Source organism: Equus quagga, chromosome 11 (assembly GCF_021613505.1).
Source record: "Equus quagga isolate Etosha38 chromosome 11, UCLA_HA_Equagga_1.0, whole genome shotgun sequence".
Taxonomy (NCBI): Eukaryota; Metazoa; Chordata; class Mammalia; order Perissodactyla; family Equidae; genus Equus; species Equus quagga.
Genome location: NC_060277.1, coordinates 80,481,575 through 80,493,856, shown reverse-complemented (window position 1 = coordinate 80,493,856; position 12,282 = coordinate 80,481,575). Strand labels below are relative to the sequence as shown.

Genomic DNA, 12,282 nt, shown 5'->3' with positions numbered 1-12,282 from the left:
CCTGTTCCTCTCCTGGCTCTGGAACCGCAGAGCTGGGTCCAGCGTGAGGAGGTGTGTTCATGTGTCTCTCCAGATGGACTGGGTTCTCCTGGATAGATCTACTGGATACCTTCACCTTCCCGCTCAGCTTCTGCTGAGTCATTCATGTCTTCGTAATCCTCCACGAAATCTACCAAAGTTCAAACAGGCATTCAAATATTTTTATACACAACTGGAAGGACCTGGAACTAAGATATACAACTATGTACCGGGGGGGAGGGTTGGGGAGATAAAACAGAAAAAACAAAAAAACAAAACAAGTATTTTATAAATTTATTGTACCTTTGTGTTAAACTTTGAAGCCAGAGACCATAGACATCTAATGTGTGTCTGTACTTATTCCACAGCACCAATAAGTAAGTTGTTTTCAAAACACAAACGTGAAAAAAGGCAGGCATCAGTAACATCACCAATAGTTTTTAAAAGCACGTGTCTGTCACCAGTGACCATGCTGGTCGATGTGAATTTCTGTTCCGGCTGCGCCTATACCGACTCTAAGGATTCGGATTTGATCAAGACTCTGCTAGACGTGAGCAGGGTTGGAATTGGAACCCCTAGTCTCACTTCCCCTCTGTGTGCTGCTTCATCCTTTGATTCTTAAATGTAGGTCTGAGGGATTGAGTTCAGCAGAGACAAATGCTCCACCAGCGTGTGTGCAGCACGGGGGTCCTCGGGGTGTGCAGAGAGAGGGAGAGGATTGGAAAGGGGGAGGGGCCAGGATGCTTCCTGGGATGTGTCTTGTGTATTTCGGGAGACACCCCCCCCCCCCCATGAAGCAACAAGTGAACAATTTCAAATTAATCAAGGGCAAATTAGGTGTGTAATTTTAATCAGGAAAGCAGCAATATTGTCTCCGCTGGCATGTTTGGAAGACTGGCTCAAAACTCCTGCGTGTAATACTTGCTCAGAGAGTAGAACGTACAGTTTCTTCAGGGAGTGGTGGCTTGCTTTCTGCTCTCTGCCTCTGGCCGCAGGGACAGGTAGGTGCAGCTCGGGGATGTCTCGGAGGCGTGGGGGTTTCTGGGCCAGAGCAGGAGGAGTGCGTGTCCTGGAGTGCGGCTGGTACAATTCTTCAGTATCCCAGACGCTGCAAGCTATTGGCCTAGCAAATTGAAAGCCCCACATAGATCATCTGCAGGTTTACTGTGCTCCTTTGTACCGTTTGCCCAAATAGCAGCGTGAAAGACACCGGGCTGGGCTGTAGTCGGTGAGGAAGTGCACACGTGGGGCTGAAGGAACACGTTTGGGTGCACATGTCTGGGGCCGCATTGTTAGACACGTCCACCCCCTTTCATTCAGGGCTGTGTGAAGCCGTGCCCGCCATAAAGTGAGTGCATTTCACAGCCAGCTAGACTGTGCGGACTTCAAGGTTCTTCAGAAGAATCACGTAAGAAATAAGCCGAGTCCTAAGACACGCACACACACGTTCTGTCTTTATGGAAAATGGCTGCTAATCCATGATCTTTTTTTTTCCAGAAACAGGTTTTATGGTAATATAGTAAAAATATTAAATTAGAAAATGCCTCACTAAGGGTTATAAAACCTTACTACACTAGAGATAGGTAATTATCCCCTCTACAGCCTAAATGACAGTTTAAAAGAAATAAAAATGTTAGTGCTCATTACTTGCTTTTGTAGGTTGCAATAAAGGGTAAGTTAAATTTTAATTCAAGGAAGAGCCCCTGCTATCGACCTTCTACCTTAGGTCCGAGTCCTGTTAATTACTCCGTAGGCTGTTCTCCCGCATGATACCCACATTAATCCATTTCTACAGTGGACATTCCCACTGGCCATCGAGGCCAAGAGTGTGGGGGAGGGCTGAGTAAGGGGGAAGGCATTTCAGCTCAGTGATTCAAATCTTGATTCTTAATGTGATAGGGAGCAGGAATTATGCATTTTTTTTTTTTAAAAAAAGTTCATTATGCATAGCCTTAAGGGGACCTCGAGTATGAACTATACATTTACCCTGGAGAAGCGGATGGAGACAAGGTTAACCTGAGGGATTGCTAGTTTAGCTTCTCAGCAGCTAAATCCTGGCTAGGAAGGCTGCTGCAGAGGGGTGTCCGTGCAGCAGAAGGCAGTCTGACCTCGGTCCCATGTGGCTTCTTGTTACCTAGTTTCATTTTCAGTTTTTTTCCTTAGGATGGGGTACGGGGTATGGACATGTTCTGTTTCTCTTCAGATGCTTTTACCTTTCCCAGGGCATCGCACCAGATCTAGCCCCTGTCTGGGTTTGGGGAAGACCTCGCTGCTCTCTCTGCCTCTGTCTTCATATTGGGGAGCAGAGACTTTCCAAGGGGAAGGTAGACAGACTGCCCAGGAGTCTATTTCCAGTGTGTGCTCTCTCCTCAAGTGGATCTGCCGAGATGGCGCCCGCGCTGGAGCCGAGGTTCTCCTCCCTCTGGCTTTCGCAGTCGTCCTCCCACCTGACACGGAGCCCAGCCCCGCCCTATTCTGACGTGGGACATCGCCCCGAGTGGGAAAAGCTCCAGGGCAGCAAACGAAAGGACGGTTCCCACAACGGTGCAGGGATTGAGGAGGGTGTGCCCCGTAACAGCCCTGCGGTCAGGTGGTTCCTGGGTCTTTCTTTCCAACAGAATTGCAGGAGAACCTCATGGAGCTCTCAGCTGGGGGATCATTAAAACTAACCGTGGGTGGTAGATCACTATGGGACTATTTTTTGGCATATGATTCAGACGGACTTAAAAGAATTGAGCAACATTACTGTAACAGAACTCTCTCATTCCCATCTTCTTGTTCATGTGACAAGGTTTCTCAGCACGTATATGTCTACAAAAATCAAAGAATAGAATAGAATCAGGGGGCTGGCCCGTGGCTGAGTGGTTAAGTTCACACACTCCGCTTCAGCGGCCCAGGATTTCGCAGGTTCGGATCCTGGGCACAGACATGGCACCGCTCATCAGGCCATGCTGAGGTGGCGTCCCACATGCCACAACTAGACGGACCACAGCTAAAAGTACACAACTATGTACGGGGGGCCTTTGGGGAAGAAAAGGAAAAATAAAATCTTTAAAAAAAAAAAGAATAGAATCAATGCTGAGCCCTCTTTCATTCTAGGTATAAACAATATTCGTTCGTGGATACATGAAGGAATGGAGGGGAAAGCCTCATCCATATCATTCAGAGATGCATTTCCAGTAACATTTTATGTATGTATTTATATTAAATTTTTACCAAAATTATAATACATTTAATTACATTATTATTGCATATTTTGATTGTTTCCTACTAATAATGATAATGGTAACACAACCCAGAAGTCATTTTTTTTAATTACTTAAAGGCTTATGGTTTCAAGAAATTAAAATATTTTCATTTCAACTTTTCAGAAGGTGTTTCAATTTACATACTTACTTTTGTGGCCAAGAAGTATGATCAGGTGATCAATAAAAGACTTTCAAGCATAAAACAACTAGATTAGGACAAAAATCTGTAGGGAAAAATCAGATGGAAATAAAGTTTAAAAAGAAGAAGATGCTGTACAATTTCCAAGTTAAAGAGTTTGTTGATGTGTTATTTAAATGATTGATGATGGGTATCAAATCATTATGGCGTATAGATTCCATTGGGTGTATTACAAAAGGGATGTAAGAGTTTTATTTTAAAAGTTAGTATTCACAATATTCTGGTAATTATATCCTTTGTGATGATTAAATTTCTCGAGAAAAATTTTATATGTCAGCTAAAAAATGTATAAGGGGGCTGTGTGATTTTGTAAAATTCTGTTGGGGGGGCGGTGCAGCACAACTCAAGGACTAGGACCCTAAGCCCCACCCCTAGTGGCCTGGTTACCCCAGCTCTGCCTGGTGGCCAGCGAGTGGGAGGTGTGGCCAGCACGGAGCCTCGGCAGGGAAAGGAGGGTTGGGCCACACTGAGCAGCTGGAGTCTGGGGTTCTTCATCCTGCCGGTGCTCCTGGACCCCGGAGCGTCTGCTTAGTCCTCTAGCGTTGGGGCTGAGGGCAATGGAGAGGGGAGGAGGAGAAGGGAGCAGAAAAGTCGGTTAGGAGGCTGTCGCCACATTCTTGGTAAGAGATGGCATGATCTGCAATAGTGGAGGCGTTGTGGGAGCCGGAAGTTTGAGAGGCTTTGAAGGTGAAAACCCTCACCGATTTGTGGTGGTGGGTGAGGAGGATACAGAGTTGAAATTCCTTGGGGATTTTTAGGTTGGAATAATCCCTTACTCATATTCTCTCTCAAAATGTTTTAAGAACCCTGACCACTCAGCTTTCCAAGTTGCTTTGCCATGAACAGCTGCATATGTTTGTCAGCTCTGCCCACTTGAGTGTGAAATGATGTTCTATCAAAACATGGGTTTCAGCATTTCCCTCTCTGCTCCTGACTTGTGAACCCTGCTGCGGACAGTAACTGCTGCCCCGGCCCAGGCGTTCCGCTGATGTCGCGGCACCGAGCGGGAGCATTCGCTCCGTCGTAATGATGGGGTCTGGTGCAGGCAAGCAAGGCGAGGTTCCAAAGGGTATGATTGCGAGGCACTAAACAGCGTCGCGCCTCCGCGGCTCTCTCTCATCAGCCGGTGCAGCCTTAAAGTCATACTGTCCTTTTTGTCATGGCGACTCTCCCCTTCATCCCCTTTCATTTTTTTTGTTGAAATGGCTAGAGAGACTTGTAGTTATTGGCAAATAGGCAGGCCCTAGTGTGATGGAGTGAAGCCTGGGCCGGGCGTTGCTGTCTTTCATGTGATGGAGCTGGTGATTTGGAAGCGAGGCTGCCAGCCTCTCATTTGCATTTGGTCTGAAGCTGCCTTCCACCTTTGTGCGCCAGCCTTGGCCGAGGGCGAGTGAGGCAAGGGCGAGTGAGGCGGATGGAGACAGCAGAGGAACAAAAGAGGCGGTGGAGATCGGGGTGAACCTGCTTCCTTTGTCTGTAGGCCCAGGGGCTGGTCGGTAGTTCAGGCTGGGGGTACCGGCAAATTCTTGGGATCACATTCCTGTAATAACGTTGGAGGCCCGCTCTTTTCTGGCCTGTACTTCCCTGCCTGCCCTGTGGCCCCAGCATGACAAGGTTAGTTTACATTCTTGCCTTCTGCAGTTTCTTCCTTAAGACTTTTCCTTTCTAAAAGTTTTAGTATGCTCCTCCTGTTGCTGCGTGTTCTGATTCTAGTACCTCTCTTCCTACCCGCAACTGGAGCAGGGTGACCTCAAAACAGACTAGTGGGTTTTTGTGTGCAAGTCTTGCTTAACCAAAACAGCTGTTTGAATGGTGGGTTTTGGTTAGTTTGTTTACTTTTTGTTTTGTTTTGTTTTGAAAGTCACATTTGCTGGGATCATGATGCTCAGATAATGAGAGCACTTTTAAAAGCCTGTTTTCTTAACAGGGATGGCAGACTATATTTTATGGTTAGATCTTGAACATAGAAAACAGAACAGGCACAGCTTTCTTCTGGGGTCATTTACTTGCTGGCCCATGACCTTAGCCTGTGTGTGCCCACCCTCCTTCCCTGAGGGTTGGTGGCTGGACCTTCACGCAGAGGGCAGCCATGGACCACTGGCCTCAGTTGGCCATGTGTCCTCCACGGCCCACTTCCCTAGGGGGTTTGACCTGCTTGGACCCTCGTGGCTCCTCGTCTCTCTGCAGGGAGAGTCTGCTCCCTATGCACAAGGTTCTGGAGCTTCTGTCACAGTGATAGAGGCATCCTTCCCCCACCCCACCCCTTTGTGGGTTTTCCAGGCCTTGACGGATGGCTTTGAGCAGGTGGCTGTGGGTATGTTGCATTTGATAGCAGAAACAGGTTGGAAGTGATAATTAACTTTATTTTCAGGGACCCCAGACCCTGGCTTATTATGGTTTTTTTAATGTCAAAACCCAACTTTAGAAATGAATTAGCCAATCGAATTCGTTATTATGTTGAGTCTGGAGAAGACTGGGGGAGTGGAAGGGCCTCGGTTCACTGCTGAGCAGCTGCACGCGGGCTAGTAATTGGAATCTTGTTGCTGGGGCATTTTCATTGTTTTTCAAGTACTGCCAAGTCCGAGAAAATGTATGAAAACTAAATGATATCCTCCATCCCACGTCTGCCTGAGCCCTCCTCATCCTGCGGCAGTCTCAGACATCCTATTAGAATATTCAATCTTGTTTTCTTACTTGAAGAGCCTGTCTGTAAAGGGCAAACTTACAGAAAACTCATTCCCCAGACACAGGGTATCCAGCCACACTGGACTGTTTACATATCTTGCTATTTGATTGGCTTCTAGGTGTCTTCCTTCCCTTAGATTTGTGAGTAAGAGCTGCGGGATGCATTTTTAATTCCACGGCTGTGTTTGCAATTGAAGAAGCAAGATTAGGGTATTTCTCAGCTCCTTAGTTCTTTTTTAACCTTAAAAAAGTAACCAATGTGTTAACCAATTTGTTTTGTCTCTCTTCTAGGACAGAGTTGTATCGATCGCTTTTCGGCCAACTCGGCCCCCCTGACGAAGGCCAGAGGGACTGACACCCGCCTCTCCTGCTGCGAGGCCACGGGACACCGGCCACACCCTGGCCAGTTGGCTGCTCCTCCTGCCCCAGTGGAGGAACCTGTTGGCCTGCAGGGCTGAGCTAGTCGGAAAACCCCGGGGAAGGTGTGCTGTTCAGAACACATGTCTATAAAGCCCGGGGAGCCTGGACTCAGGTGTCTGTCTCCAGTACTCCAGTGCGCCACGGACACTGCCGCGTGCTTCTCCAGCCTCACAAATAAAGAGTGTCTTCCCGCACTGCTGCCAAGTGTGCTTTTCTTACACAGCCCGGAGTAAGTCTGATGTAGAGCTGAGCAGGGTGACACTTCAATGTTTTCTAGTCACATGGCCGCCTCCTCCAATATCACGTCAGAGCGGGAACAGTTCTGGGCAGTGTGCTGCCTTCTGGGTGGGTAATGTCCAGTGAGCGGTCGCGGCTCTGAGGGGCAGGGATCCCACAAACCCTCTGAGCTCTGCCTAGGAGGCTCTGTAACCTGGCGCTATGGGGGCATTTACCTATTTGTGCTAAATGCAAACCTGTGACTTCTTTTGTGTTTCCTCTTTTCACCCATAAACATCTCCCAGAGTCCTTCTCTCTTCTCACCATTCCTGAATCACTTTATTGAGATGAGCTCTGGTGTAAATCTAGCAGGAGGAAATAATTCACTTGTTTTTCATCCAAAGGTCAAAAGCTGGAAATTAAATCCCCATAAGGAGGATTTATTGGCCTGCTGTGGTCAATATGCAATGGAGATTATCTTGCATAAGTAATGTGCGCACCAGCATACGAGACTGACCATCTCCCATGTCCTTTGCCCAAATCTTTATTTAGGGCTGTGAGATTAGAGGAGAAACGTTGCATCCAGGCAACTGAGTGCAGCTGTAGTTAATACCTAGTCATTGTTTGTAAAGTCAGATTTTGATATTATTGTAAAATGTCAAAACCAAGTGACAGATTTTGGGCCCAGGAGTCCCACGTGTCATTGACTTGGTGTCTGGGGATGGCGGCACGGTGCCCGAAGGCTGGGCTCCAGACGAAGGGAGTCCTGAGGAATCGAGAGCCCAGTGTAGTGCTCACATCAGTGTGTCTGAGTGCGGGATGGGGCCGATGCGGGCCGGAGGGTGTCTCCATCTCACATTGAGTGGCCCTTGGTACTTGGTGATTTGTTTTTCTTGTCTCAGTGTTCACCTCTTGGGCTCGACTGTGAGGGAAATGTATAATTTTCAGTGTGTCTACAGTTTCCCACAAGACCTGTCAACAGAAATAGGAGAGTTCCCTACATTCACTCCCTTCAAAATGACCACTTTTTAAAATAGCGAACATCCCGCCCTGTCCATCGAGCCCATCGAGAGGATTCGGGTAATGCCCGTTTTAATGGCGAGTAGTGACCCCTCAGTGTGGACCTTCCAGTGGGCCTGATGCCAGCCCACATCTCCTAAAGAGAGAGAGCCTTTGTCAGAGCCACTCTTCACCTGATGAAGAAGATTTAAACAGGTACTTCAAAATATTTGGAGTCCAACATGTTTAAATAAATGACTTAAAATCAGGAGTGATGAGAAAGAACAGACAGAATCTTCAGTAAAGGGAGACCTGCATTTTAAAATTCAGAAGACTACCCTCCTTCCAGCCAAGAATAAATTGGAAACTATTTTAATTGACACGGATACTGCAATTCAACTGTTACTAGAAAGACAGATTAGTTGATTGATTTGCATTTTAATAAAACTAATACTTTACATTTTGGTCGCTAATGCTGATTTTTAAATGAGTTGAGAACTGTTATCAAGAGTTGCCATCCAGAGCCCGTTTTCAGTGTTGACTGAAACATTCCTCCCTGTTGTGTGGAGTTTGCTTATTTTCTTTTTGCCCAGCTGACTCCTTCATGCACAACACTCACGCAGCATTGACCTTGAAGGCCTCAGCCCGCCGGGGCAGCACGACAGCGAGCCAGCCACGCGGAGACGCGGTGGCACCCGCCCAGCCACCCATTTGCCCCAGAGACAGAAGGCGGGAAGCAGGCAGTGGGCCTCTCCTTTCAGGATAGAGAAGATAAGGCTGCTTTCTTGTCTTAGTTTATTTCATGTTAAAAATTAATTGCAGAAAAGTAGAAAGAACAAATAAAAATAAGACTGGGCTGTAATGCCATCACCTGGAAATGTCCATGTCTCCTCGTTAACATTTCAACACTTCATCACCGTCTTCTGTGTGTGGGAGCAATGACAGCAAGTGGCCCCATCTCCTGTCCTGGGAGGGGCAGGAGGGAGCTGGGGTGGAAGACTTGGTTTTTACTTTGGACTGTTTGACATTTTTCACTTAGCCCTTTTAAGTTTTTTTTTTTGAGGAAGATTAGCCCTGAGCTAACTACTGCCAATCCTCGTCTTTTTGCTGAGGAAGACTGGCCCTGAGCTAACATCCGTGCCCATCTTCTCATGGGACGCCTACCACAGCATGGCTTTTGCCAGGTGGTGCCATGTCCACACCCGGGATCCGAACCGGTGAACCCCGGGGCCGCTGAGAAGTGGAACTTGCGAACTTAACCGCTGTGCCACCAGGCTGGCCCCTCACCTACCCTTTTAAAAACAATAAAAACAAAGTGCCTGGTAGCCCTGCCTTCCATCTGCCTGGCCACACGACACACAGATGCCAGCAGCTGGGAACCAGTGGCACGTGGTAGTATGCACTTTATTATAAATACTACAGTAAGAGATTATTTCCGTGTTTTTACAGATGTCATTTAAGTATTTTAATTGCTAACTAATAATCCATTTGGGGCATGTCTTCACTACTTAACCAAATCCCCAGTTGTTGAACATTTAAATTGCTAGCAATTTTTTGCTGTTTGAATAATGTTACGGGAAAATATTTGTGCATAGAGCTTGTTTATTGTCATTTGAAATTATTGTTTTTCTTGGCACCTATTTTTAGGAGTAAATTGAACCAGGCTCTTGGTGCTTCCGGAGGCTGGTTTAGGGCCCTTGTTCCCTTTCACTTGCCTTAGGCTGGGCCGCCCGCAGCAAAGGGTGTTGAGAGGCAGAGAGGAGATCGGCCCTGGGGTCTGACGCTGGGGTTTATTTCTTGCTCCCCAGGGAACCCTTCAAATCAGCATCCTCCTCTGGGAGGATTAAAGAGCTGCTGTCTGTAATGTGCTTTGAGATGCTCCAGTGAAAGATGGTGGATAAATAGGAAGTGACACCGTCGTCTCCCTCCCGGCCCCCATGTCCTCCTTCTGGCTAGGTCGCATATAATTTGCTCTCTGCTCCCCTCTGGTTTTCAAGCTCTTGCTACTTTCAGTACCTTCATTCTGGGGACCTCTCAGGTGGGTTTTCCTTGCCTTGTATGAGTTTGCATTCCTCTCAGCTGCTCTGTAGTGTTTTTGGTGTGTAAGCCCTTCTCTCTGGGGTCACCATCCAGGACCCCTTACTGAGCATCATTTGGAAACCCTGAGAGACGAGAGAACACAGGGACAGCTCAGCTCCAGCAGCTCACCAACAGACTGCATCTCCAGTTTAGAAAAATAGTTCCCGGGAGAGGCCGAGTTTCCTGGCCCCCACACGGATTGCTGAGACCTCTCCAAGATTGCTGCCTCTTCACCTCCTACCACTTCATCCAAAGAGCTGAGTTCGAGGTTCAGAATAAATCCAAATGTGACATTCATCATAAACCATGGGACTTCCCTAGGACACAGCAGTCACTCTCTATATGGAATGGATAGTTGCCAAGATCCATGTCTCCTTAGGCCAGACTCACAAATGTAGCCACGTGTCTCAGCAACACTTTACAGAAGAGCAGAGGTAGAGGATGTCCCAGCAAGTACAAGGTGGTGGGGGCAGAGCTGTGGGTGTTTTATGCCCGGGCAGCTGCTGGCCCTCTGGTCGTACCCTGAATGTGCTGCCCTGGGTACTTGCATTAATAACGGTAAAGACAAGCAGCCAGCCTTGTCTGAAGCAATTCAACCTCGTTTTCTGCATCTCGGTTTGTGTTTTTACTTTTTAAATTTATGTATGTGCTTGTGTATTGGGAGCAGATGTGCTAGGAATTAAATTGAGCTTGCCCTAGTCATTCTTTTTTTTTTAATAAAACTTATCTACCTCATTTTCTTTCCATCTTTTTTTTTACTTTCTCTTTTTTCATAACATTTCAAAAATAATTGCCAGTAATTTGGTAAGTTCATTAGCTAATTCTCTCCTAAGTCCAGGGGACCCATGTCGCCCTGCTGATTTGTATAAATTCAATTTGTCCAACAGCTCTACTGATGGAGCCCCCATTACCTGCTCCTTGTCTGGAGAGGAGAGGGGTGGTGTAAATGCGGAGTGAGTATGCCTTATCTAACTTTTGCTTTTCTTGTACATCTATAGATTTCCTTTACCAGGCCTTTCTCGCCCATCATGTGGGGTCTGCCAATAGGGTCATTGCCTCAGGAGCATTTATATTCCTGAGAAGTTTGCTTGGTTTATTTCCCCTGGTTCAGGGTTCTCAGTTCATTTGCTGAGGTCAAGGACACTGAATTCTCAGGAAAGAAAATTTAAAAGAATGTAGAAAAAAGAAACCAATCCCACATTACTGATAGGGTAGAAAAAGAATATAAGGTCCCCAATAGGCACTGTGACAGTAACGCATAAAGATTCCTGACCCCCCCCTCCCCCCCATCTTCCTCTTTATGACCGGATTGAAAATGAGCTCAGTCTGCTCTGGGCTGGCAGGCTCCCCGCCACGTGGTGCAGACTGCTCCCTCCTCTGACCTGCCCTTCCCCGAGGTGGGTGGAGGCTGTGGTTATTTAGGCGCCTGTTACCCGGTTCTAATAGAGACTCGGGGGCACAGGGTTAGTCCTGGAATGGGCTTCTGTGACGTTTTGAGTAACGGACAGATGTGAATGAAAGACAGAGCAGTGGAAAGAATCCTGGACTAGAAATTAAACCTGCTAGTGTGTGACCTGAAGGAAGTCTTTTGACGCCTGGGCCTGAGTCCTCATCAGTAGGTGAGCGTCAGCTACACTGGTTTCTGAGGCCCTTGCCATTGGAAAGCAGCCATCTCCAAAGGCAGCCTGGGAGACTTGCGTTGAGCACAGGTGCAAGAATCTTTTCCACATCCGTTCATTCTTACTGACCTCCTACCTCGCCGGACACTGCTGGAGGCTTAGCAAAGGGCTGTCTTGGCAGGTGACACAGGCTGCAGGTGGGTCTCCATTCTCCTCCTCTGGAGAGGTCTGCATACTCTAACTTGGGTCTGATGAAGCCCGTCACCTCCCCTGCACTTGCCTATGTTAATCCTGGCTGGTACTCCTGGAAGCCCAGCTCTGAGCCCTTTCTCAGGCATGGCATCACTTTCCCAAGGTTCTGGATCTCCAGAGTGAGCTCAGCCTGGCAGGAGGGCAGTAGGCCTGGTGCTTGTGGGCACTTGCTCCTGGGGCTCAAAGCCAGGCCTGCAGGCCTGCCGGCCGCATTAGTATGCAGGTGTGGCTGATACTGAGCACAAAGCAATTAGCCTGCTGCTCGGTGATTTCTGCCTCTCCACAGCGAGGGCAGCTCCCAGCTCTGAGTGGTTCCTTCGCCCTCGTGGCCAGCTGCCTTCCTCTCTCCTGTGGGGAGTCCTGGGGAGCCCAGGAGAAGCCTCTTGGAACCCTAGGAGTGTCCAAAACATCTAGACCAGAGCTGTCCAATAGAACCTTCGGGGCTGATGGGAATATAATCCTATCATTCTGTGCTATCCCATACAGTCACTAGCCACATGTGGCTTTTGAGCACTTGCAGTGTGGCTACTGTATCGGACAGCTCAGG

The 12,282-nt window shown here is 47.8% G+C and overlaps 1 protein-coding gene across 1 annotated transcript in view; it reads left to right on the top strand.

Annotated features, from left to right (window-relative positions):
* The window catches only part of AATF (apoptosis antagonizing transcription factor), a 101,055-nt gene extending 94,291 nt beyond the window's left edge, over nucleotides 1-6,764 (top strand). Inside the window, exon 12 of the mRNA XM_046676483.1 lies at nucleotides 6,442-6,764. Within this exon, the coding sequence (XP_046532439.1) occupies nucleotides 6,442-6,505 (64 nt within the window). The 3' untranslated portion in view covers nucleotides 6,506-6,764. The remainder of the gene's footprint in view (nucleotides 1-6,441) is intronic.
* Nucleotides 6,765-12,282: the final 5,518 nt, after the last annotated feature.